The sequence below is a fragment of the Dermacentor silvarum genome, chromosome 2 (assembly GCF_013339745.2).
Source record: "Dermacentor silvarum isolate Dsil-2018 chromosome 2, BIME_Dsil_1.4, whole genome shotgun sequence".
Lineage (NCBI taxonomy): Eukaryota > Metazoa > Arthropoda > Arachnida > Ixodida > Ixodidae > Dermacentor > Dermacentor silvarum.
This window is the reverse complement of record NC_051155.1, coordinates 161,448,668-161,475,541: the sequence shown is the minus strand read 5'-3', so window position 1 is coordinate 161,475,541 and position 26,874 is coordinate 161,448,668. Positions and strand designations below refer to the sequence as shown.

At 46.4% G+C, this 26,874-nt stretch overlaps 1 protein-coding gene across 1 annotated transcript in view; it reads right to left on the bottom strand.

Moving 5' to 3' along the window:
- Positions 1-12,306: 12,306 nt before the first annotated feature.
- The window catches only part of LOC119441976 (ribonuclease P protein subunit p30-like), a 51,860-nt gene continuing 37,292 nt past the window's right edge, over positions 12,307-26,874 (bottom strand). The window contains exons 8-11 of the mRNA XM_037706660.2: positions 23,290-23,319; positions 17,470-17,507; positions 16,419-16,498; positions 12,307-12,625 (exon numbers count right to left, since the gene is read on the bottom strand). Of these exons, the coding sequence (XP_037562588.1) occupies positions 12,429-12,625; positions 16,419-16,498; positions 17,470-17,507; positions 23,290-23,319 (345 nt within the window). The 3' untranslated portion in view covers positions 12,307-12,428. The remainder of the gene's footprint in view (positions 12,626-16,418; positions 16,499-17,469; positions 17,508-23,289; positions 23,320-26,874) is intronic.

Genomic DNA, 26,874 nt, shown 5'->3' with positions numbered 1-26,874 from the left:
TTAAAGAGTGAACGCAGAGAGCCTACATAAGCGAACGCGGAGCGCAGCGGCCCCGAGGCGGCAAGCGAAGGATCGCGAAAGCGTGAGAAGAAAAACTGGCCGCATGTCTGCTTGCTTCACTGCAAATGACGTCGAAAGACTTCTGCCGCCCCTGAAACGTAACACCCTTTCTTATCCCCCCTCCCACCCCTCACGCACTTCCCCTCTCACTCCTCCCATGATGGATGCGATGGAGGTTTTGCTGAATTCAATTAAAATTTCCCGCTTTCGCCCTGCTCTCGCGCCATCTCGGGACCTTTTATTACTGTTGGCTTAAAGCCGGCTACAGAGCCGCGGCTTCAGTCGGCTTGCTTTTAACGCGTAGCGTCGCTTCGACAACATTTCTAACGCGTTCATTTTTAATTTACTAACGTAAAAACAAGTCCAATGTGTATTCTTAAATAAATGAACGCTGCGGATCACGGCTATGTACATATATCTTGCCTCAAATAGGCCTGAGGTTTCCTTTGCACTGTATAAAGTTGACGTGTATGACCCCGTGCCACCAGTGCTAGTAGCTCGCTTGGTTTTGGCCGGGCGGTTGAATCGAGTGAGAGACAAAGTTTTTTTCGCGTTTAGGTAGCCCAAGAAAGACTATCGTCTTTAAAATGTAATGTGGCGACGATGGCTACGAGATGGCACCAAAGTAGCGCGCGTCGTCTGGGAGGTCTGTCGGCGGCGGCTGCTATGAATCGCGCCCGAGCGTCACTCACGCGCTGCCTCTGGCGATCTCCAGATTAGCGAGGCAGTCGCGCCGCACTTCGCTCCATTTGCAACGTGCCGCACGAGACATTGTCCGCGCCAGCCAATATAGCGCTAAATTAAAACACTTATAGAGCTGCGCTCAAATTTCACACTAGGGAGTATCGTAATCGTCGGTGACATTCTATTTTTCTCGACTTCATGCACCTAGGGTTAACTTAGGTGTGTGTAACCTAGGGTTAACAACCCTAGGTTACACACACAAATGCTTTTAGCTGCGTATAGGGTGCACTTCCTGCAACTTCGCCGGTTACAATTAGGGCAAGCGTCCCAGTTTGACAATTAGGCATATCTACTTGGCACGAATTCTAAGGAAGGCACCAGCATCGAGATCTGCGATGTAAAACTTGCGGTAAAAATGCACCATTGTTACACTTAATTTTTTGCGATAGAAATTATACGGACACTCCAAAGCGGACTTCTGCCGTCGCCGTCGCCGTGAGGTTCCGTATGACGTCAACGGCGATGAAATCATCGCCGCGCACCATATGCTGTATGTGCGAGTGAAAGGGCGCGAGGGACACACACGCACACACACACACACACACACACACACACACACACACACACACACACACACACACACACACACACACACACACATATATATATATGCAGAGAGAGAGACCGACAGAAAGAGCAAACGCGACTTCTTCCGTCGCGCGAAAGGCCGTGGGGGGACGGGAGGGAGGGACGGGAGGCGACGTTTAGCTGCGGCACCAAATGCGTATTTATATAAAAACGTTGCGAGGCGGTAAAGACTTCGGACGCTGCTCAACGAGTGTCCCGTTCTGATCTCGTCGAAAACCTCCGAGCCGCCCCCAGAGGCACCGGGAACAGTCACCAACGCCGCGCGCGTTGGGTGCGAACGCGAGCAAAACGACGGCGGCATCGACAACAGTTCTGCTGCATTGCTGGTGCTGCTGCATGTCCCAAGTTTATACGGCTGATAAAACTACTATCCTTACTCCGTATAGCTCTCTATTAATTTGCTATCGTAATTGATGCTTCGCCTTTCGGGTGTTTAAAGATAATGCTGTTTTATGCATTGAAGCACAAGAATATAACTTGAATGCCAATGCATTCCGTCGGGCACTGAAAAAATTTGTCGCAGTTTCACCCGAAAGGCGAAGCATTTGGTATTGGTAGTCGTGCCGAAAGGCACGACTACCAATGCAGGTGTAGTTGCAGTGAACGGCTAACGCCTACCACAGAACTAGAATCGCGAACAAAACGAAATCGCCTTTGTTTATGACGACGCAACACAAGACAAAAGAAAAGAATGTACATACAAGCTGTCATGCATTATAAAAAAATCTAGGTAGTCTCCGACGTCGACTGAGTCACTTCCGGACTCGGTAACATTTACTCAAATAGTAACTGTCCCGGTAAATTTGCGACGGTTGGCGACCCTAGTGCAACCTTGACGCTTTGTCTGGAAGGGCGACTACTTCAACAGGAAGGGCGCGTGGGCTTCTTTTTGAAATTTCAGCTGTTCGCGGCGCGCAGCTGCTTGATACTTCGTAGACACGATTGGCACCACGTGATATATACGCGTCTCGTCTGCCTGTTTGCAATGTCCAAATATAGTGGGGGGCTAAGAGTACACGGCGCTCCTCAGTATCGCATTAATTTCGTCTACTACTTCGCTTTTGACAAAAAAATGTCGCAGTTTCACCCGAAAGGCGAAGCATCAATTGCGATAGCAAATTAGTAGAGAGCTTTACGAAGTAAGGATATTAGTTTTATCAGCTGTATAAACTTGGACATGCAGCAGCACCAGCAACGCGCAGAACTGTTGTCAACGCCGTCGGCGTTTTGCCCGCATTCGCTCCGAACGCGCGCGGCGTTGGCGACTGTTGCCGGTGCCTCTGGGGGGCGGCTTGGAGGTTTTTAGTTCAGAACGGGACACTCGTCGAGCAGCGTCCGAAGTCTTTACCACCTTCTCGCCTTGCGAGCCTCGCAAGGTTTTAGATGCGAAGCAGCTTATGGTCGGGGCTATGTCACTCCCTCCCTCCCTCCCTCCATCCATCCATCCATCCGCCGTGCGGCGTCCACATCCCTACTGCGCATGCGCGTCCTCCTCCCCCTGCTCTGATGATAAGTGGTTCTTGAGGGAAAGGGAAAGGTGGGCGCTATCTTCTGCAGCCCTTGAGGGACTCTCCTCTCCTTGTCTCATCTCTCGGCATTCCTCCTCTCCTCTCCGACGCTCCTCTCCGGATTGCGCGACGAATGGGAAAACCTGTCGCTCCGCGCGCGATAATGTGAAGCAGCTTAGGTTATAGGCGCGACGGTAGGCGCTGCATACTCCGCTGGGGGGCGCCACTGTAGCTCGCGGTATAATGACGCGCGCGCGCGCTCCGCTCCTCTCATTCTCCTCCCGCAACGCTGCGATGAGTGCCACGGACAGCGCCAGCGTCAACGCCAGTGTCAGCGCCGTGGACAGCGCCGCGGAGAAGAGGGCTCGAGCCGCTGCCACGAAACGGCAGCAGCGACAGGCCGATCCCGAACTTCGGGCTCGCGAAGCCGGTAGCTACGTACCTCAACCTAACGGAAACGACGAACTGAAAACTAATGGGAACTTGAGTCGACCTCATGGCTGCTTCGCATACTACTCAGGGTTCCCTTACGGGAAGATGGTGTAATTTTTTATATAAATACCGCAGCTAAACGTCGCCTCCCCTCCCTCCCTCCCGTCCCCCCACGGCTTTCGCGTGACGGACGAAGTTGTGTTTGGTCTCTCTCTCTCTCTCTCTCTCTCTATATATATATATATATATATATATATCGTGATCGTAAAAGAGGGAAAGAGACGCTTAATTCTGCAGTCCTTCAGGGAGCACGGCGCAGAACGTGCGTTTGCTCTCTGCCGTGCGTTCGCTCCCCGTGAAAGCGCGCGTCCCTCGCGCGCTTTCTCGCGCGTTTTCACTCGCTCATATAGCATACGGCTCGCGGCGACGTTTTCATCGCAATTGGTCGTCATACGGAACCTCACGACGATGGCGACGACGACGCCGACGGCAGAAATCCGCTTTGAGTGTCCATGTAATTGCTGTCGCAATAAAATGACGTTTGCCGTTAAGCATGGAAACAGTACCCCTGTATACATGTGGCCAGCGTCCCTAATCAGGTCCCTATCAAATCATCGAACGTACCGGGCTTCTCGGTCGGCGAAACAGCACCAGTGGCCATGTCGTTTCTTCTGCCTGCGCTCGGTTCTTGAATAAGTTGTGGCAGCGTGTGCGATGCTGGCGTCCAAGATTCGGGGCGAGGCACGCACTTCGGCCAGATTGCAGGGAAGTCGCCGTCGTTTAGGGAGCGGTGCTACGACGAGGTGCTGCCACGCGGAGGCTGGAAGGCACGAGACAACCCCGATCTTCTTCTGCTTCTGAAGGAACCGGCAAACCCTCACGTGGCGGCACCCTTTCCTTGATGATGATGATGATGACGATTTTCTTCGAAAATGGCACGAACACAACGTCGGCAATAGGCCGCGACACGGGTGGCATTACGCTAACAAAAAGTTAAACGAAATTTTGAAAGAAACCGAATATAACTTAAATAACGTAATATGCATTACAGTAGTCAGCCTTGCAAAACAAATTCGTTAGAGCCCATCTCACGATAACTGTTCACGGTAATGCGTTTATCAGTGAATCAATATAGCACCTTCAGTCACGGTGTACACATTTGAAAGCCTTATATTATTCATCGCACAATGACCTTCAAACAAACTTGGAAAAAGAAAACCGTACGTGTCAGTGCTTATGTGAGTAAAAAAGTGGAAGAGGCTGTGGAAGAAGACGACGACGAACGCGCGATCACTGGCACGAACGCGAGGGTCAGTATGGGAACGCTGGCATGGTGAGCGGCATCGGAGCCAGCTCTGGAAGACATAGAGTTTCTCACTATAAAACTGTGAAACTCTATGCTGGAAGAAGACGACGAACGCGCGAGCCATGGCACGAGCCAACACCACGTGTTGCACGAGCGCGTCTCTCTGACCACGTGACATCACGTGGCCCAAGTGTACAATCAGGCTTTCGCCTTCACGTTTTACAAACGTGTAACGCTTGCTCAATTTTATTTTTTAACGCGATAGCGTTTAGGGCCCTGTGTCGCAAAAGATCCGGCGTCGGCGGTAACGCCGACGCCGTATCTTCTGCATGCGACACGGGGCCCTAAACTTTGTCTTGCATTCTTTACAAAGTTATTCCTCAGAATTTAGAGAGTGACAGCCCACAAACAATTGTCATGAAACAAAACACCGACAGCGCATTCCTTTTATGCTAAATCTTCTCAGGCTGAAATATTAAAGGTGCAAACAATAAAAAGTTGTCGCAGTTTCACCTGAAAGGCGAAGCATCAATTGCGATAGCAAATTTGTAGAGAGCTATACGGAGTAATGATGTTAGCTTTATCAGCTGTATAAACTTGGACATGCAGCAGCACCGGCAACACGCAGAACTGTTGTCGACGCCGTCGGCGTCGACAACAGTTCTGCGTGTCGGCTCAAAAACGTGCAAACGCCGTCGGCTCAAAATGCGTGCGGCGTTGGTGACTGTTGCCGGAGCCTCTGATATAAATAGGCACTTGGTGCCGCAGCTAAGCGTCGCCTCCCTTCCCTCCCCCTCCCTCCCTCCCCCACGGCCTCTTGCGCGTCAGAAGAAGGCGCGTTTGCTCTACATATATGGTGATTGCAAATGAGGAAAGAGACGCCTACTTCTGCAGCCCTTAAGCGAGCACGGCGCAGAACGCGCGTTTGTTCTCCGCCGTGCGTTCACTCCCCGTGAAAGCGCGCGCCCCTCGCGCCCTTTCACTCGCACACACAGCGTTCGGCGCGCGGCGACGATTTCATCTTCATTGACGTCATACGGAACCTCACGGCGACGGCGACGGCAGAAATCTGCTTTTGAGTGTCCATATAATTGCTATCGCAATAAAAGAAGGCCGGCCCACGAAAGAGGCCGCGTTTCTACCAGAAAGCGCGCCTTTGTGCATAGCGTTCACCGCCAGCGTTTCCCGGTAAACATTACGGTTACATAAGCTGCAGTTGCCGGGAAGTGTGAGAAACAGTCGAGGATCTCTGAATGCTATCGCGTTCCACTCTTGAAGGCGAAGCTTAAGCGTCCTCCAAATTTTTTTCGTTTCTGTGCAGTTGTGTAAATGAATTAATAGACCACAAAAATTAAGGTTAGGGTAAATTGAACGTTTTGCTTACCTCATGTACCTTCATCTTACTTCTGAGGGAAATGTATATATAGCTACCGAAAATCGCTTTGGAGAAGGCACTGTAGTGTCTGACGGGAGGTGTGACGAAAGATGTTTCTGTACCAATTGCGAAAAAATGTGTATGTTTCTAGTAATGCTTGCAACCTATAACTAGTGCATGTAATTCACGTTAGTGATTCAATTCTTTTTTAACACGAAAGTGTTTTATGCCGGGGTCCACCAAGACTTCACTGACGTATTTCCGTCACGGAAATACGTCAGCTTACAATGTACACGAACATAATACAAAGAAAGAAACCAGAAGAAAAAGTTCCACAAACATGGAAAATTTGGAAATCGAACCCACGACCTCTCGGTCCGCGACGATAGATCGCCGAGCGTTTAACCCATTGCGCCACAAACGCATTTGCAGAGAGCTACACAGACGCGCCTTATATATCTAAAGCCCAGACCACACGTACGCTTGCAAACGCGCGCAAGCTCGCGTCCGCGCGCCAACGCATGCGCAGACGGTGTGGCACGGCTCGTACGCGGCGAAACGCGGCGCGATCTCGGTGATCAGCTCCTCTCAGTTATCGCGCGCCTGGGCCGCCTCGCGTAGGCGCGCCTGGCTACGCAGCGACGGCGCGGTACATTGAACTCTCAGTTCAGCAGAATTATACCATGCAAGAAAGTGCTTCTTCTTCACTTTTTGTGCTCATCTAACAGCTACAAAAAGATAACAATTACGTTTATAGATATCGAAGCATTTTGAAGCTCTGCCAACAACGAAATACGAAGTGGCGTCTACCAAGGTGTAAACAAGTGAGGCCAGTGAGCGCGCGCTGTCGCGCGTATTTGTGGATGCAAACCGCCATTCCTCGCTAGGCGCGGAAACCGCAAGGCGCGTAGACGCGAGCTTACGCGCGTCCGCAAGCGTACGTGTGGTCTGGGCTTAACACTCCTCCGTGTACCCGCGCTCTTGCTCGGGGCGGTGCCGCCGCCTACGAGCAGAAAAGAGAAGTACTGCATTATGACACTAACGCGCACCGACAGTGAACGCTTCGGTGGTCTCAGCACTACGACGCCTCGATGCCAGCATTCGAAGGGACGCTGGCATCAAGAAGCACTACCAACGCCACCTAGGTGGCGTTCACCGTACTCAGCACAGCGGAGCGTGGCCTCCGCAATTAGCTCTGAAAATGTTTCTGAAGTTGATCGCGGAGGCTGCAATTACGACGCGCTGTACGCGCTGATTTGACTCGGTGACGATTCAGTTACGTGCTTTGTCTTGCGCGTTGTATTAGTGTGTCAGTTACGTGCTTCGTCTTTCGCGTTGTGCTAGCGTGTGCAGCGTAGTGCAGCTTCCATATGCACGACGGTTGCTCATGGTCATCGACGTTGGTAGTCGTGATGGAGGAGACGTGCCACCAGGCGTCAGCGTGGGTGCATCAACGCCTAAGGGCGCTTTAGCCACAAAACACCAATAGACATTATATATCAATGTGCAATAAACATTACACTACTTCTGTGAAGACACGTTTCACTTTCGTGTTCTATACCGATTCCTATATAAGAGGGATCAACCACATTTTTATGAAGAAACGTATCATTACTGAGGGCAGAATAATTCCACACTTAATCACTCTGTAATTTTGGTGAATCATCATAAAATGCAGAAAGTGTGATTCTGCCACTTGACATGCTCTAATGGAGTCTGCAGCACCTTGGCATAAAATTATATAAATTTCATACATTTATCGACGATCGATCATAATTCGTTACTGAAGGGGATAGCGACACAACGTATTGCTGTCGTCGAAATGTGTTATGTATTAGGCGTGTACTGCAGCGGAGCTTCTCTTGGAGGAAATAAACTTTATTGAAGACAAGGGGAGGAGGGGGGGGGGGGGAGCCGAGGTCAGGCCGAGGGGGCTAGAGTGGCGTCCGGCTGAGCGCGACCTTCACCACCCAGTCCGCCAGCCCGGCTTGGGTTTGAGCGTTAGTAGATTTTAGTACGGAGTCCCACGCCTCCTGTGAGGGAGCTTGCCGTAGCAGATTTCTTGGGGATTATTCCTACAACCCCATAGAATATGATTCTGATCAGCTGGATCTGTGTCGCAATATTTACATTTTGAATTATAGTCGCCTTTGGATAGATACGGAGCTTCTCTTATGCGCTTTGTTAAGAACACTTGGCGCCATCTATAGCGGCGGCGCCACGAAGTTTGCGCATCGCGCCATGCGGAGCAGTGTCTGTGTCGGGCCACGGCCGCTGGATCCTTTTTTTTTTTTTAATCCAGCGGCCGTGGTCATGCGAAGCAAGCGCGCACCTGCTGGCGCGTTCGTACGTTCATGCTCTGCGAGGTGAAGATGCTTTGCGCGTTGAGAGCGAGAGAGACGCATTCACGGAGCGGGTCTCCTGGAACGCGGTGTCGGTGTTGCAAGCTGCGCTATGCAACGCGTAGTGACGGCCGTAAGTCCGAGACGCGCGAAAAGAAATTATCATCATCATGAGTAATAAGATGAAAATTTCGCACGCACTTCCGGAAAATGCTGGGATACGATCGCCCAGCTTCGCTTTTCCAAGCGTTGCTCGGCCGAGTGCAAGGATAAGCGTTTTTTTAGGGGCGAAGCTCCTTAGGGTGTGGGTCGTTCCCTCCTCTGTAGTAGTAGTAGTAGTATGTAGCCACCTCTAGTTTATGAATTGCTCAATAGATGACGTTGTGTGTCCGTAGCCACCTAGCGTTGTGTGTCCGTAGCATAGAAAGCTTTTATTGGAAAAAGGCAGCAGAGAATGTCCCTAACAACACAGCAACAGGACCCGATGAAATCCCAATACAGCTAATCAAAAACCTCGGCCCAAAAAGCAAGGCACTGCTGACTAATGCCATAGAGCAAGTGATCAGAATAAAGAAAATTCCCGTCGGATGGCGTGAAAGCAAGATGAATCTCATCTACAAAGGCAAAGGAGATAAGGATAAGACGAGCTCGTACAGGCCAGTTACAGTAACGTCGGTGATATATAGAATGGCAATGCAAGCCATAAAATTAGAACTGTCGAAGTGGGTGGAGAAAAACGATGTATTGGGGGAACTACAGAATGGGTTCAGGCCAGGCAGATGCTTAGAAGACAATATTTTTGTACTAACTCAGTGCATAGAGATTTCAGTAGCTCAGAAAAGACCTTTATGGATAGCATTTCTAGATATTAAAGGAGCTTATGACAACGTAGACAGGGAATTGTTGTGGGATATTCTTCAATATGAAGGCAAAGATGACGATTTCGTGGAGCTGCTGAGGGAGATATATAGAGACAACCAAGTACAAGTAGTATGGGAAGGTAGAAAAGGAAATGAAATGGTGGGAATTCACCAAGGATTGAAGCAAAGATGCCCTCTGTCACCATTGTTGTTCACGTTTTACGTCAAGGGTATAGAAAGACGACTGGAAAACAGTGAATTAGGTTTTGATTTATCCAACATGCGTAATGGACAAACGGTGCAACAGAAGGTCCCCGGACTGATGTACGCAGATGACATTGTGCTACTAGCGGACAATAAAAACGATTTACAGATACTTGCGAATATCTGCGAGAATGCAGCGACAAATCTAGGCCTTAAGTTTAGCACAGAGAAATCAGGAATTATAATCTTTAATGAACACACGAGTAACTTCGTGGTGTCAATTCAACAGCAAGTAATACCCATAGTGAAGCAATATAAGTACCTCGGCGTACACATAAATGAAGGAAAGAATTACTCAAAGAACCACCAAGATAATCTGAAAATAAAGGGGAAGCGGAATGCAGCAATAATGAAACACAGAGCACTGTGGGGCCACAATAAGTATGAGGTGGTGCGTGGAATCTGGAAAGGAGTAATGGTAACAGCGCTAACATTCGCAAATGCCATTATATGCTTAAAATTGTATATATTGGCGGGTTTGGAAGTTAACCAAAGATCAGTAGGCCGGTTGGCTTTGGGAACCCATGGTAATACCACAAATGAGGCAGTGCAGGGCGACATGGGTTGGGCCTCTTTTGAAGTCAGAGAAGCACAGAGCAAAATTAGTTTTGAAGAAAGGCTCAGGAACATGGATGAAAATAAATGGGCGGCTAAAGTGCACAAGTATCTCTACATGAAAAGCATGGACACAGAATGGAGGAAGAGGTCAAGGAAGTTGGCAACCAAGTACAGGATAATTGAAACTGCAAATAGACAACCAGGTGTCATCAGAAAGAAAGTGAGAGAAATAGAGACCGTGAATTGGATGCAAAGAACGGAAACAAAAAGGACAATGGAGATTTACAAGAATGAGAAGAAAGAAATTAGAAGGGAAAATCTGTACGATAACACAAAGGGCAGTGCCTTGCTATTTGATGCTCGAGCCGGTTGCCTAAGGACGAAAACATATCGGAACACCTATTCGGAACTAGATGAGACATGTGCATGCTGCAGTAAAGATGCAGAAACCACTCAGCACATCCTGATGGAATGCGACGGGATCCACCCAGCGAGAACCGTAGGTAACGTGCAACTCCCAGAAGCGCTTGGTTTCAAAGTGGAAGGAAACACAAACAGATCAGCCGTAGAGATCAGCAAGAGACGACTGGAGTACTGGTGGAAAAAAAGCAGGGAAAAGATGGATACGACCTGATCTCTTAAAATCATAGGCAGCGGCACAAGGTAAATTTTTGAAAAAGAAAAATAATAATGAGAGGTATACAAAAATGCTAGATAAAGAACATGTATAGTATACCTGATTAAATCAAGCAGGCTAGGTGACTATTTGTCGCCGCCCCGTTTCAAAGGGGATGCCAATAAATCATCATCATCATCACCTGTAGTTTTATGAAGTGTTCACTAGATGGCGTTCCGGTTCCAGTTCCACTTTGCGCGCGTTCCGTGCGAACGCGGGCAAAACGCCGACGGCGTCGACAACAGTTCTGCGTGTTGCTGGTGCTGCTGCATGTCCAAGTTTATACAGCTGATAAAACTACCTTGGGTCAACCCCATGGCTGCTTCGCATACTACTGAGGGTTCCCCTACGGGAAGATGGTTTAATTTTCTCTCTCGTTCCCGACGCGCGCTCTCTTTATCTCTCGTCCGTAGCTGTGGTTTACCCGAATGATCCCCCGGTGCTTCGCCCACTCATCATCATTCACTTCGTGGATATGCTGTGATTTCTTTTCTCTAAACATCAACCTGAACGGGACAAGTAGCGTTTGTTTCCGTCTTATAATGCAATTCAACAATATTTTTTTTATTGAGAGGTTGAACACTAGCGATACAATTATTACGAGTGACTACATCACCGGGCTAGTACTTGAACGTCCCGGATGAGTTGCAGTGTTCCTGCACGTACCTAAATGCCCCGATTACTAAAACTTTGTTCATGATAATATTGACGCTTCAGACGTTCTCAAGCATCAATCCATCAATTTAGCGTTTAGCGTGACTTAATAGTTGCCTTTAGTTCCCCTTTAGGAGGTCGCCGACACAGAATATATAGCTTGTCAGCGCCTACCGGCTTCTGATAGTCTCTATTCTGTAACTCAAACGTAAAATAGTGTATAGTTAAATGACCACCACAGTTGTAGCGCACATTTCTACTTGAATTTTTGCCGTTTTGTCTTGCTTGCAATTTATTTTTGTCCTTACATCTACTCTGAGGCACTTTGTCCTTCTTTAGTTTCCTTTTACATCAGTAGCTTTTATTTGGTTTTATTGCGATAGCAGTTATATGGACACTCCAAGCTCATTTGTGCCGTTGGCGTCTTCGTCGCCGTTGCCGTGAGGTTCCGTATAGAGTCCAACGGCGATGAAATGGTCGCCGCGCGCCGTATGTGCGAGTGAAAGCGCGCGAGGGACGCGCGCTTTCATGGGGAGCGAACGCACAGCGGAGAGCAAACGCGACTTCTTCTGTCGCGAGAAAGGCTGTGGGGGTACGGGAGGGATGGAGGGAAGGCGACATTTAGCTGCGGCACCAAATGCATATTTATAGAAAAACGTTGCCAGGCGAGAAGGTAGTAAAGACTTCCGATGCTGCTGGACGAGTGTCCCATTCTGATCTCGTTGAAAACCTCCGAGCCGCCCCTAGAGGCACCGGCAACAGTCACCAACGCTGCGAACATTCGGTGCGAGCGTGGGCAAAACACCGACGGCGTCGACACCAGTTCTGCGCGTTGCTGGTGCTGCTGCATGTCCAAGTTTATACAGCTGATAAAACTACTATCCTTACTCCTTATTCTCTACTAAGTTGCTATCGCAATTGATGCTTCGCTTTTTGGGTGAAACTGCGACATTTTTTGTTTATTCAATTACACTGAAAGAGTAGAGAGCATTCACACCCACCCCTTTATACAAATCCTAAAAACTGCTTTTACTTTTCTTTATGTGACAATATTACACCATTCAAGAGTGGCCCTTCTTTTTCTTTTTCTTTGGTGGAGGTCCTTCACGCTTCTGAGAGTCACCGAAGCCAGCAACCTTTGCTGCTGCCTCTTCCACTCCGGGTGCCTTGCAGGCCTCCACGAGCCACTTGTCTTTCTCGGGCAACTCGTCAACAGACTTCGAGAACACAATGGCTCGATCCACCTTTCGTCTGGTTTCTGTACAACAAATAAAAGCAGACAAGTAAAGGAAAGATGTAAACACACTATTCTTATTCAAATGTAGATCTACATACTACAAAAAATTACAGAGACCCCACACATTGAGGGAAGCTGTGTTAATGTGAAGCATTTTACACACAACACATGTGATGAAAAGCTTAAAGCTTCAATTTGCACGCATTTCACGTCTGCTGTTGAGGCTTACAAAGAGGCCATTAAAAGCTAAGCGAAGGTATGAAGTACTGTTACTAAAAGCTAAGTGATGCAGACTCTAGCAACACCTAATTTTATAAAGTATAATTGTGATGTGAACCTCCCAAATGCTGTGTGTAGTAGAACACACGCCATCTTGAGTATAATTCACGACACATCAGTGCAATGATAACGAGGACAAACCTCGACATATGTTGAACTAGACCATAGCTATGACTAGACTCATCATCTGCTCTCCACGAGAGAGAACTCTTCATGGCACACGATGGTGATGTTGCAATATGTATTCCTAAACAATGGGAAAATATAACTGAAGTTGTGAAATGCACTAGCAGGCCAGAAAAGACGTGCATGCAACATTTCCTCATTTCTACATTGATAGGAAGAGGATCCATGTGTGGATGCGCAAAGAAGAGAGCATGCCGAAGGCGGTCTTGGCAAAATGCCCTCGACTTTGTGGCTGCCATTACAGATGAGACAGTTACACACTTGTTTAAAGGTTCTTTCATCTTCCCACTCGCTCGACAGTACTGAGGATGCTGAGCTACAACACCAGCTCTCCAACACTGGCACTGTGGCATCCAAATTCATGATAACGTAGACTGAATACCTTGATCTGCTTTTTGGTTTTGACACTGACAAGTCTTATGACGGAGCGACTAGAAGGCATACCCATAAATAAGGCTCTTCAATTACAGTGCAGTGTATTCGTTTTTATTTGCAGTGCATTTTTTTTTTTAATATACTGCAGGCCCTTCACGGCCCGTGCAGGAGTGGTACAGAAATGTAATGATTAAAACATCATGGGGAAAAGTCGATACAGAGAATGTCATACAGAAGTCATACAGAAATGTAATGAAAAAAAAAATCATGGTGAGTTTGCAGTGCAATTGTTTTTAGTAGAACTGATTCTACTCAAACTGAAAAACAAAACCGATTCTTACTAAAAAAAATAGTTCAATGCAAGGTATAGCTAGCCACACTGCCATCGAACGGGTCATCTGAAAAAAGCGATGCTCAGAGACATCGCAAAGTGAGTCCATGATTTGTGGAATTCTCTCCCACAGATAATGGTTGCGTGCACCTTCAAGAAGTGTGGCATTTCTAATGTGTTAACTGAAGATGACTTTCTGTGCTTGGTAGACAGTGAAAAGGAGGCGTCGTCAGACTCCCATCGCGACTAGCCGCTGTGCACGGTAGAATTGGCACGAAGTTATTTTTTTTGGATATTAGCGTGGTAATATAAGTGCGCATTACAATTGGCGGCACTGTAAAATTGTACAAATACAGTAAGTTTTCAATATGAAACTATGCGGTTGGCTTAAGTTCAAACGTCTAATTTTGCCATAACTTTCATAGCCCTCGCACCATCTGACAGCTACACAAAGGCAGCAGCAGATGACAATGTGACATGGCAATGACAACAGAATACTTGGCATGAGACAGCTATTCACATCAGTCATACAAATGACTTAGTGACAATGAAAGAATTCACTTCAAGCTCCACCTAGAAGACAGCCATGTACCTGATCTCTGTGTTACAAGCATAGTTCTAAAAAGATGACACCAGTTGCACAAGTTCACATCTGCCGTGACGTCACAGAAATGAGCAAGCATAATTGAACATTGTATCTATACAAATTCTGATTCTGTTCGAGTTGCACAACAGTGTACCTGCCACTGCATTATCAGGTTTTTCACTGCCTTTAGTATTGCCAAAAAGAAAAGAAAAATTATGGTAATTTCACTGTTGTTGGCGGTTTTCTCTCAGAAATTGGCTTGCATTCGAAAAAACAATTATTTTATACCAGTTAATTTTCAGGCATTGACCCGCAATCGAAGCCAGCCAAGGAATGAGCAAATGTGACAAGCTGCACACTCAAAAGTGGCCTTGTATACGAATATGTAAATCGCAATAACATGGCAATGAAAATAAACAAAAACAAACTGAACGAGTACACACATTCCTTTTAAACAGAATATAGGTTTCTGTCTTCATTTTGGCCCATTTATAATCAACTCTTGGGTTAAGTTACAAAAAATGGCAGCCAGCGTTCACCATAACTACACATTGTGTGACTACAAAGGAATGTGAATGGTTAATAATGAACAAGGACGGAAATGTTAAAACAAAAGAAAAAGAGAGAAAGGATGAATTCCTACTACAGTCTACTTGGCTTTGACAGGATGCATAGAATTGATCGAATAACCCAACTGGTCGAAATAAAACCAAAGGCCATAAAAAAAAAAACACCTAAACCCACTGCTGCTTCATATGGAAGTATTTACCCAATTGTACCATGTCCCTGAGTCTAAAGTGCACCAATTTCTATGAATTCATAATAGAAAACAATGTGCATACAGAACTAATGCCTACTTGATTTTGTAACAAAAACTGTAGCATGCCTTAAAAAATGTTTTAATTCAATTCTGCAGTTTCACGAGTTAAAACCACGATGTCGCAGGCACATCATAGTGAGGGGCGCTGGATCATGTTTAACTACCTAACATGCTTTAAGGTATACGCGGTGCACTGTACACGAGCATTTTCGCATTCCACCCCCATCAGAATGTGATCATCATGGCCGAGATCAAACTCGCGTTCTCGAGCTCAGCAGCACAACTCCAAAGGTAGCATGCTTTTGATTCTGGCAATCAGATAAAAGATGAAACCTGCAGTTTACCTTCATGGAATGGAAATTTATTTTCACTTAATCTTCACCATCGTCAACCTCAAACAGCTGTTTATCACTATTGGCCACAATGTGTTGCCCTTTCTGTAGTCTATCGAGTTTGATAGCCCGAATTTTTCAAACCACTTCGCTACAAGCGCAAATTGAATCCTTAGGCCTATCCTTAGCCTATTTGGCACTCCTCCAGTTAGCCCTGTGACTTGTGCAAGCCTCCAGGGTGCCAAAAACACATGACACGATTCTGTTACTGCTAGCTTAGCAAGTAAAATAACTTGTCTTTTGAATGAGCTTGTGTAATTAAAGCCTGAAAGTGACATGTTGTCATTGCCATCCTATGCAAAAACTTGTTTTGCCACCATCTTGTGATGACAATGGCAATAATGCCAGCTGTGTCCGTAGGGTGTTGCTAATGTCGCAAATGCGGTTTTGATTTCATATCCAATTTCAACGAATGGAAGAGTTTTGCACTGAATTTCTAGGAAATAAACGGTGGGTGCTTGCATTGAGTGAATGTAACAATCAGTCATTGTAAAATGCCATATTTGCTTCCAAGTGCACTGAAAGTTTCAGTCAAGAGATAACATGCCTTCACATTCACTGTTGTCTAGTGCTCCCAAGACAGATGCTGCAACAAATATAGTCACGATCGTGGTCAGGCACTTGCATGTTGACCAGTGAAGTATGCATTATACGCCTAGGGCCAATTTCAGGATTGAAGTACCGATGGCCCATACAAATGTGAGGGCACTGGCCTTTGGTCAGGATCAAATTAATCATCGAAGTCAAATTGTGCTGTATCACAACCATGCTGCCCAGTGCAGTGCGTTTCAAGTTAAAAGATGAACAAGCCAAGTTATTTTCAGTGTGACAAACATAGCATTTACCTGCATGCATGATGACACTTCGGCAGTTGCCGAAGACAGCCTCTCGTGTTGTGCATTCAGATAGCCCATACAAGAAACCACTGTGAATGATGTCAAGGCCACACTATTGAAAGCACAAATAAAGCCTCATTGAAGAACACTGCTCTCGAAAAAAGTCCAGTAAAAGGTCAAACACCTGCTTTAAGCGTAAACTAAACGAGCCATTTCTGCAGTAACAATGGAATGTATGCTCAGAAGCAAGAGCTCCATAAGCTACAGGTGCTACAACTAAGTTTCTTAGAATTCAAAGCGTGATAAGAACATGCAAGTAAAAACTGCCATCCACTTTTAACTGTGGCAGAATGCTAAAAAGCACCCATTTCGGTGTCCTAAATTAAAAATTAAGTTATTGCATTTAATTTCCCGAGGCAATGTACAAGTTATGAGGAATTCCACAGAGGGAAGTTCCAAAATTTTGACTGCCTTGAGTTCTTTAATGTGCACACACAGTGTTCTGGCATTCCACAACACCTTTAGAGAATAGCTGCCATGACTGGGAGCTATACACAGTTCAGCCCGGCAGTTTGAACCTTCCATACGCATATGTGTTGAGGATCACATGCGCAGAGCCAAAATGTTGCACGCAGTAGACCGAAGCAGAAACACACGCTTTGATAAAGATATGGCAATACCATTTAAGAGACCTATGTAATTGGCCATGTTGTTTAGCATTTCACATGGCTAAGCTTGACTTGACTCAGTTTCTGTTGTGCAGCTGTGACTTGTCTAAAACGGCCAAGCATACATTTTTAAGACAATGTTTTATTTTTTTTAAATACTATTTAAAAGATATGCCCAAATGCAAGATATTTAGCTTCTTCTCCCCAAGGTCATGATGATAATTAAAACAAAACATTTTTCACCATCTGTCAGCGCAAAAGCGAAATGACATTATATTCACTTAATGTCATTCAATGGAAATGACATTTGCTGTGTGGCAGGGGTTTTAACCACGTCATTAAAAAACCAAGCAACAGGATTTTTTGTGACCCAATGAGCAATAAAAGGATACAGGTTGGCAGCGTCATTTGGTCCTCTCAGTTCCTGAGGCTGGAGAAGAAATAAAATGTCAAAAAAAGGAAAAGGGGAGGGTGAGTGTGAGGGGCGAAGGCAGATGACAACAAAGGCCACAATAATTGACTGGATCAATTTACTACACAATTTGATTATCATGTAGCACATTCTTTGATCGTTGAGAGGACTGCCAGTTGGTCCAGCATCTCCACTGAAGCTCTTTAAATAAGGGGCAGACTGCCAGCAGTATCATTTGTTTTGCCGACATTGGCATCAGTATCGCTGCTATGGCAGACAAGTTATCTTTATATTGTACATATATAAAAGTGATGGGCTTTTTTCACTAACTACGACAATCACAATGTGATAACAGTTTGATACTGTGAGCTCCTCTAGCAAAGAAGTGGAAGTGTATAAATTGATAAAACTGAATGTACAGAAGCATACAAGAACAAGAAAAACCATCACAACCAAAGAACATGTAGCAATATGATCAGCTCTGGCAGCACCTCTGAGAATCTGTTGTTCATGAGCCTGAGTGCAAGCGTCTGTGTTTAATAGGTATGTTTAAACAGTCACAGTTTGCTTTTGTTCTCAAGAAACTACAAGTACAAATATTGCTGCCACAGGCTCAGACTACACTGTCAGCAAGCTTTAGCTTTCGCAAAGAAGACTTGGAATATAGAGGCACAAACTTAGGATACCAAAATGCAGCATCTACAAACTTAGTCATTCTTTTTATTTGTAACTGACATCATGAAAGGTGATGAAAGGTGTGGCATATTTTGTGTTTCCTAAGAAAACTTACTGCACTTCGAAAATGAACAGTTCTTGAGATTAAATAAACAAACTTTAGCCATCAGACAATCCAGTACAAACAGCAATTTGCCAGGGAACATATCTAAAGTGAGGTAATTAAAAAAATATCAAGCTTAGATTTGTGCTACAAGGCTGAAAATGTCAATACATACATTTTTCAATATCAAAATTAATAATGTCATCTAGGCTTTCTATGTATTAGGCGAAAACCCACCAATTAATAACAACAAGTACTGGCAATGACACTGACAATGCATTAATGTTGCCACTGATCATGATTTGAAAACAGGCCAAGTACGCACATACAGTTAAACTTCGATATAACGAATTCAGTAAAATCGGCACTATACTTTGTTATATTGAAATTTGACCTTTTATGCAAATAAGTAGTCACTGTGGGGATTACTGTTGCAGGAAAGGGGCCATAAAAATGTTCTAATTAACAGGCAATTCAGAAAAAATTTTTTTTTCAATGACAAAAAAACATTTCATTATGTTGCTTTTGTGAGTCAGCGACCAAAGATACGGTTTCCTGACATGTCACAATATCATCACATCGGCAGTACGAAGCGAAGCCTGCAAAGCTTCCGCATCCACTCCACCGCCGCGAATGATAGTGTCATCCGTAGTGGGACGACACTATCAGCGGACTGCTCTCCACACAGTCTGACCAATGCAGCATCAAAATCTGTCGGGCGCCGCAAAGAAACTTTTGCTTTCAAAACGCATGAAAGGGAGGTGACATGTGACAGCCTGTTATTCAAGGCCGCTGTGTTTGTGCCAAATTTTCTACATTGTGTGCATGTGTTGTCTCTGACAGATTGAGCAAGATCCGCTACGGCATGGGTTCTCAAAGTGGGTTCCGCAGAACCTACGGGTTCCGCAGGCCCCTGCTCGGGGTTCCGCGAGCCACTGATAAATTTTCCCTGGTCCCGCTCCCGACAAGTGTCTAAAACGGCGAACACGAGGTGCGCTTGATCTAAAGAACCTCCATTACTCATGCCCGAGTGTCAAAAAGCACATCACAGTGCGTAACAGCAACGCGCGAACTGCGCAATAAATACGCAAGCAGCTTGTAGCCACCCAACCTCTGAGAACAGGCAGCGCGCCTAAGCTTTCGCACTTGAATCTCGGAGGCCGTAACTTACCACCATGCGCCTTTCTCCTATTTGTAGATAGGGTAGGTGCCGATAGCGTGTGCACTGACCTATACGTTGAAGGGGGGAAAAAAAATGCGGAGCACCGCAAATGCGCGCCGCAGAAGAGCAAGAACGGCGTAGCGTCCAACCGAAACGAAGCGGCGCAGTCCGCATCGCCGTGGTCCTCAGCGGCAATCGTACGCGGCACGTGACTGACAGCAACGCCGAAGCGCTTCGTGCCTAATTGTGCCTTTAAAGCCTTTATTCTTGCGTTTATCGCCGCGCGTAACACCGCGTTGGCGGCTAGCCGCGTGCCTCCGTAAGTGCGTAGTCGCTATCTCTGATCGCGTCGATAACCACCGCAGTTTCGTCCGCAGCGGTTGCGGCAAATAGTAGTTTCGTTTTCACTCGATGCGCGCGTCGGCTGCGTGCCTTCACAACTGCGTAGTCGCCTCCCATGGCAGCGTCGATAGCGACCGCAGTTTCGTCCGCACTTCTTGCAGCGAAAGGTAGTTTCGTTTTGACTTGGTGCGTGCGTCAGCCGCCTGCCTTCTGAACCGTAAGATCGCCGTCCATGATCGCGTCGATAGCGGCCGCGGTTTCGTCGACAGCGGTTGCGGCAAGCAGTAGTTTCGCTTTTACTCAGTGCAAAGCTGTCAAAGATAAAAAGCACCGGCTACATCGCGATGGACGGACAATTTGTTGGCGAGCAGCTGAGTGTCGAGAAAATAATCGGGATGTGCGCCCGTTGGTGCAAAGCGCGTCTCCGATGAAAACGCGCACCGCGAAGGATGTCGCAAGGCCTTCGCCGCTGCTAGCGCTAATCAGTCATGAGATGAAGAGAATTTCAGCTTCCGCACCGGTCTTGTGCTAAATAGAAACAAGATTTGACGATTCATTGAGTAAATAAAAGCGTGTTGATGTCATGCAGCATTTCTTTGTTTTCTTGATACCCTCGATAATTCGGTTAAATCGGGGGGGGGGGGGGGGGGGGGGGGGGTTCCTTGGCACTTTATGGAGCTTAGCAGGGTTCCCTGGGATGAACGTACCTGAGAACCCCTGCGCTACGGCATCCAGAATTTCGATACCCGCTATACATTGTTCCTAGTATTGATTCTATGAGTTAAAAAGCTGCAGTTTCGTTCGAAAGGCAAAGTGCTGGTAGTGATAGCATGGTATTAGACAACTGCACAAAGGTTCGTAGTTTTATAGGCCGTATCAATTGGAGCAAACATTTGCTTGCTAACAAAATTAACAAGAATGGCATCACATGCTCACAGGCAAACATGAACAGATCTCATTCAATGACTGCGAGCACACGCTTCTAAAATGCTGGTGGGATGAGCAGCATAGGCAGCGGAGAGTGAACGCTTTGCCTGCCTCTTGTTTCAACATGCCTCTGAAACTCGAGATTATGCGGACTTTAGCACTAGGCATGCAAGAAAACAGTGTGCATGAAGCCACCGACCATCTCTGCTAGCCCAGACTTTGCGCTCGCGGCAAATTACCTCTAAGGTAGGGCACGCGGCCGCATATGTGCGGGCTTGCCACCCCCTCCTCTCTCCCCCCCAACCCCAGCGTGCTTGATCAAGTCACATTACCCTGTGCTCAACCCTAGTGCATGGGAACACAGTGCGCACCAAGCCACTATCTTTTTCGGCTCACCCCACAGCATACTGCCTGAGGAACGCAATAGGATCTTATCACTGTTGGACATCATATGGATGGACCATGATGGCGAGAAGGTCTTGGGCATTTAGTACAAGTACGGGTACTCATGTTTATCACTGTTATTGCCAAATGAGGCAGGGTAATCGGCCCCAACAAAAAACCAAATCGGGTGCTGACGCAGTACACACTCGGAATAAGAGAACTATGCCAACACTCCACTCACCAGTTATGACCTCCGAAATCTCGCGGCCCTGCAACCTGTTTTCGGAGGCCATGACCAGATCAGTTCGCCTCTGCCGGCAAAGACGCTGCTCTGCTTTGGCGGCCGCTCTCTGTCGTGCAGTGTGCGATTTGTAAAGTGCGTTCACAAGCAACCGCATGTGATTTAACCATATGTGCCTGCAGCAGTTTCCATTTATTGTGTATTCCTTCACTGTGGTAATGAAATTTTGTTATGTACAGTAGAAGTACGTTAATTCGACTCCAGTTAATTCAATTGTAGGGGCGAAGCTCCTTATAGCGGCACCCGTTCCGTCCCCGTCGTCGTAGTAGTAGTGTGTAACCAGTAGTATGTAACCAGTCTGAGAAAAATGAGAAAAAAAATTCCGAAGTTGTGTCCATAACGCGGAATCGAACCAGGGACCCCTCGCTTCCGAGCGCGCGGCATTAGCCCACTACGCCACGAAGCGGACATGGACACACTCACCACGATGGCAATAAATACCCAACATTAACGAAAGGCCGCGTTTCTAGCGCGTTTCTAACGCGTTTGTGCTAGCGCGTTACGGCCCGTGTAAGAAGCTGGCGTAAGACGCTGTGGCCTCTCCGCCTTACCTTCAACGCGTTTCGAACGCGCTGCCCAAAGCGGTGGCAAGTCAAGTTCAAGTCGAGGAGCGTTTATGAATACGGGGGGTATACTCTCTCAGCAGTCATGTGATGGCGTCGGCAAGCGCGGTGCACGTTCCGGCATGTGTAAATGGCTGCGTAAGACGCTGTGGCCGGTCCCCCTTACTAGAGAGTACTGCACGTTTATAACGCGTTTGTGCTAGCGTCCCCTTAAGCGGGAGATCCGATGATTCCCTCCGGAGCTTCGCCCACTCATCATCATTCACCCCGTGGATATGCTGTGATTTTTTTTCAGTTAATTCGGTCCTGACCAAAACCCCCGGCCAGTGCCCATACATTTCCATGGGCCCAAAGTTTCGTTATTTCAATCTTAAGATTGGCCTTTGACAAATATTTCAAACTTGACTGGTCAGCTTTGCCGCAATGCAGCCATATTATGCGATCAAGCATACACGATTCATTGTGGTGAAGCATACTAAGAATGGAAAGGGGCCACTGTAACGGGACTTAGTACATGTTTCTTAAACATACAGGTGCGCACGTGCCAACTCCGGTCACAATGCAAGCACCTACACCCCTAATAAGCATACTGGCAGCCGCTCAGAGCTGTTTCTGATGTTGCTGTGGTGCTTTGAGTCCTCGTTTCGCCTGCCATTCGTGTCTCGTACATGAGACCATTAATTGGGCTTAGTTTCCTTAATTACACAAACGCACACGTACTGTGCACCAAAAGCGGAGAAAAACCATCTGTGTTTTGGGATGGCTATCGAAAAGGAAGGTGGCAAGATCGAAAAACTCGGAAGTCGAGGGGATGTTTAAAGCCAACAAAAAAGCGAAGATCTTTCTAAAACTCTGAAGGCCTGCCAGTAAACTGATTAGGCGTCTCGGCGCTCGTAGTGTGACCGGATATGGTGCATGTGCGCGCGGAACTTAAGGAACACATGCTATATCTCATAACAAAGGCACCTTTTCCCGCTTGGTACGCTTCACCGCATAACACGGCTGTATTGCGGCGAAGCTAACTTGAAAAGCAAATACTGTAAAGTGAATCAACGGCATGTTTTTTCTGCTCATTGTTTAATTAGATCCGCCGGATAATTAGACCAATTTCATCGGTCCCGTCAGGATCGAATTAACGGAAGTTGACTTTTCACTGAAATCATGTGTAAACACACTTCGTTATATTGAGGTTCAAAATAGATGGTGTTCTATGAAAAAGCAGTCATAAAAACTTAACAGCCACATACTTCATTATATCAAGAATTTCTTTCTTTTGAGTTTAATTGTGTATAAAACATTTGAGGCCTGCACACAGCCCATATGTTACTGTATTCACCACTTACCATCCAAGCGCCACTTGTTATGATGATCCCCTGTAGAAATAAGAACTCAGATCAATTGCTGTGTCACAAACAGCAAAGAAAACACAAGAAAGCAAACTACAACAATGTGCAATTACAAAGAATCACAGCTGTTGGAATTAGGGTGGTGTAAAATGACAACTGCATGTACCAATTCTCAAGTGCACGTACTATAACTCCTTGTAGAACTACACAAGTATATAAATAAAGGACATTGTACAAAAGTAAAGACTGTAGCATGACGGCACTTCTGTTTGTCTTGACACTGCAGCTAAGATCTCAGTGCAAAGCAATTTACAGGCTGCAGGTGCCTCAACCAAATAGACTACATTGGACCTTATAAGAGGAATGGAATGAGCATTGCCTTTCAAATGAAAGTCGACTCAAAACATGTGACGGTTATGCACAGTGCAAAGCACACAAGAAAACAACACTATGAAGCAACTAAAATGATAACAGGAAGTCTGAGAGGCACACTGGAACATGCGTGGTTAGGTGCAATCATGATAGGTGAATTCATCTTTTATTAGGCTGACTCGCACACAGACACTTTCTGACATAAAACACTTCCGTAATCTCACAAGCCCACTGATCTATGTGCCTCATAAGAATGGGTGTGTAGGCAAAATTTCTCGCCCAATCGCGCAAGCAACAGTGAGTTGATAAATGGGAGCTAGGTGCAACTATCAATGAATTAAGATATCCTTTGAGGTATATACTAGTGCAACAGTCTGGCAAATGTTAATTTTTACCACAAGACAGTTGAACTTCATAAACAGCACCCATACAACAGCGTGTAACGTGGGTGATGTTTTAGTAAGCAACTGCTTCCCTGAATACCCGAACAAGTTCGCAAATTTTTATGAATCTGGATCCTTTACTAAAGTGTAATTCCAACCAAGTACTGTATACGAGGTCTGCTAGAGAAGTGTCCGACCTTATTTTTTTTTGCGAACACCTGTTGAATATGAAACAAGCGCGCTTGCATCAGCCGGCCTTGAACCTTCGTGCACATGTGCAAATTTTTTCCCGCCTGCCTGATAGTGTCAGTCGCTGGGACGCAGCATTTGAGTGAGGTAGTGCGCAGTGCTCTCGCTGGTTTTTTTACTGCAAGGAAAATGACGGAGCGACTAAAGCAGTGCTACTGCATCAAATTTTGCCAGAAACTGGGCGACAGCCAAGTGGAAACCATTCGTAAGATTCGGACGGCTTTCGGTGACGATGCTATGAGCAGCACACAGATTAAGGAGTGGTACAATCATTTTAAAGACGGCCGCACAGCGGTGGAGAGCGAGCCACGCTCCGGTTGGCCATCAACATGCCGAAAAGACCAGGTCATTGCTGAAGTGAACGCTGTGGTGCTGCGGGACTGTCATGTGACTATCCGAGAAATTGCGGAAAAGGTTGGCATTAGTACTTTTTCAGCACATTCCATTATGATCGATGATTTGGCCATGAAGAGAGTTGCGGCGAAATTCAAGCCAAAGCTGCTCACGATGAAGCAAAAGCAACTTCGTGTTGAAGCCTCACAGGACATGCTGGATTCCACGAAAACTTCATGAACGCCATAATCACTGGTGACGAGTCTTGGGTGTACGGGTACGAACCGGAAACCAAATCCCAGTTGTCACAGTGGAAGGATTCCATGTCACTAAGACCAAAGAAGGCCCGCCAAGTGCGCAGCAACATCAAAGTTATGCCGACTGCTTTCTTTGACTCCAGCGGCATGGTACACCACGAGTACGCACCACAGGGTCAAACAATCACCAAAAAGTACTACAGGGATGTCCTCAGTCACCTTTGTGATGCTGTGCGGCGCAAGAGACCGGAGTTGTGGTCAACAGGAAATTGGCGCTTCCATCACGACAATGCTCCTGCACTTGATTCAGACTTTTTTTGGCGAAAAACCAGACTCCTGTAGTTCAACAGGCTCCTTACTCTACTGATATGGCCCCCTGCGACTTCTGGCTGTTTCCCAAATCAAGAGGCCATTGAAAGGAGCGCGATTTCAGACAAGAGAGGACATTATGGCTGCAACGACAGCTGAGCTAAACTCCATTCCCAAAGAGGCCTTCTCGGAATGCTTTCAACAATGGCAGCACCGCTGGGAGAAGTGTGTGGAGTCCCAAGGAGACTACTTTGAGGGTGATTAGGTTTCCAATGCTCCAGTTATGCCAGTTCTTTTTCTTTGGCCAAAGGTCGGATACTTTTCTAACAGACCTCGTATTTTTTGCAAAGACCACAGCTGCCCAAGGGCGAAATCTCTAAAAAATGGGCCTATATAATGTTAAAGAATATACAATCAATCTCAGATATATCAAACTCGGATATATGGAATTATTGCCTATATCGAACAGTTGTAACACTCTTGGAAATCCCTTGTAAGAGTATACCACTGTAACACCATATACAATATGCATATCGCACTCCCATTAACCACCACATTCGATATATTGAATGCGGCGCCCCTGCAAGTGCGCTTCTGCTTATAGGATCACAATCACTTCTCGCGTCATCGGAAATATTCATGCATTGTTTTGGCAGATGCTAAAGAGTAAGAGTAAAAATGAGCAAGGTGCGTCTCAAAATATCAATAGCTCATGCAGCAAATGTCTTATTTGCGCTCTATAATGGCGAACATGCTTTAGTAAGCTTAACTGCAACCAAGTCGTGTAATGCGGTGAAGCATACTGATAGCAAGAACAGTCACTATGCAGTGAAGCATACTACCTGCGGCTGTTCATTATTGGAAAGGAGATCGCCACGCTGCTTTGAGAACGCAAAATGCCTCCCCATCTGATAATTGTGTTCCACATGAAAGTGTGGATCTTTTCAGGGAGTGGCTTCGGGCATGGTATGTCGCAGTGGAGATGTTTGCACTACCGAGTTAGTTTTGTAAAATTTCTGCGAACGGCATTTTAAGGTTCTGCAAGCGGCCAGAACAAATCTGACTCCAACCCTCATGCGAATAACTTTTTAGATTAGAGTGGAACCCCGATTATATGACGTTCAGGGGACCACGCACCACTATCGTATAATCCGGGCATCGTATAATCGAAAAACTAAGAAAATAGGCAGTGACGCTTAATCTTGCCCAAAAAAACGGGTACAGACCACCTGAATAAGCCTGCGGCACGAACCTCCACTGCTCCTAGGAAGGTAGATTAAATTATAAAGAAATTACCTTATTTATTAATTGTAACGTGCATATTTTGTATGATTTTCGTTGCTTGAACTCAACCCTTGCGTTACAGTCGAATAACAGCAAAATTGGCCATTTTAAAACAAATGCTCTAAATCCCTCGATTTCTAGCACTAAGTTGGCAACCTGTAACTTTACGTCTCGATCCAATCCATATACAAGTTGACCGAAGTTGGAACTTGTTTTTGATTGGAATCGACGCTGTTTTCACCCTACCGCCTTTTAGGCCTCATTCACACAGCCGTCAAACGCTCCGTCACGTCACCGTCACGTCAAAAAAACGCACAGCAGGCGGGACGGAGCAGTGTACGAATAGGCGACTTTCGCAATGCCGAGCGGTTTTCTGCTGCTGTTCTTGATTTGCA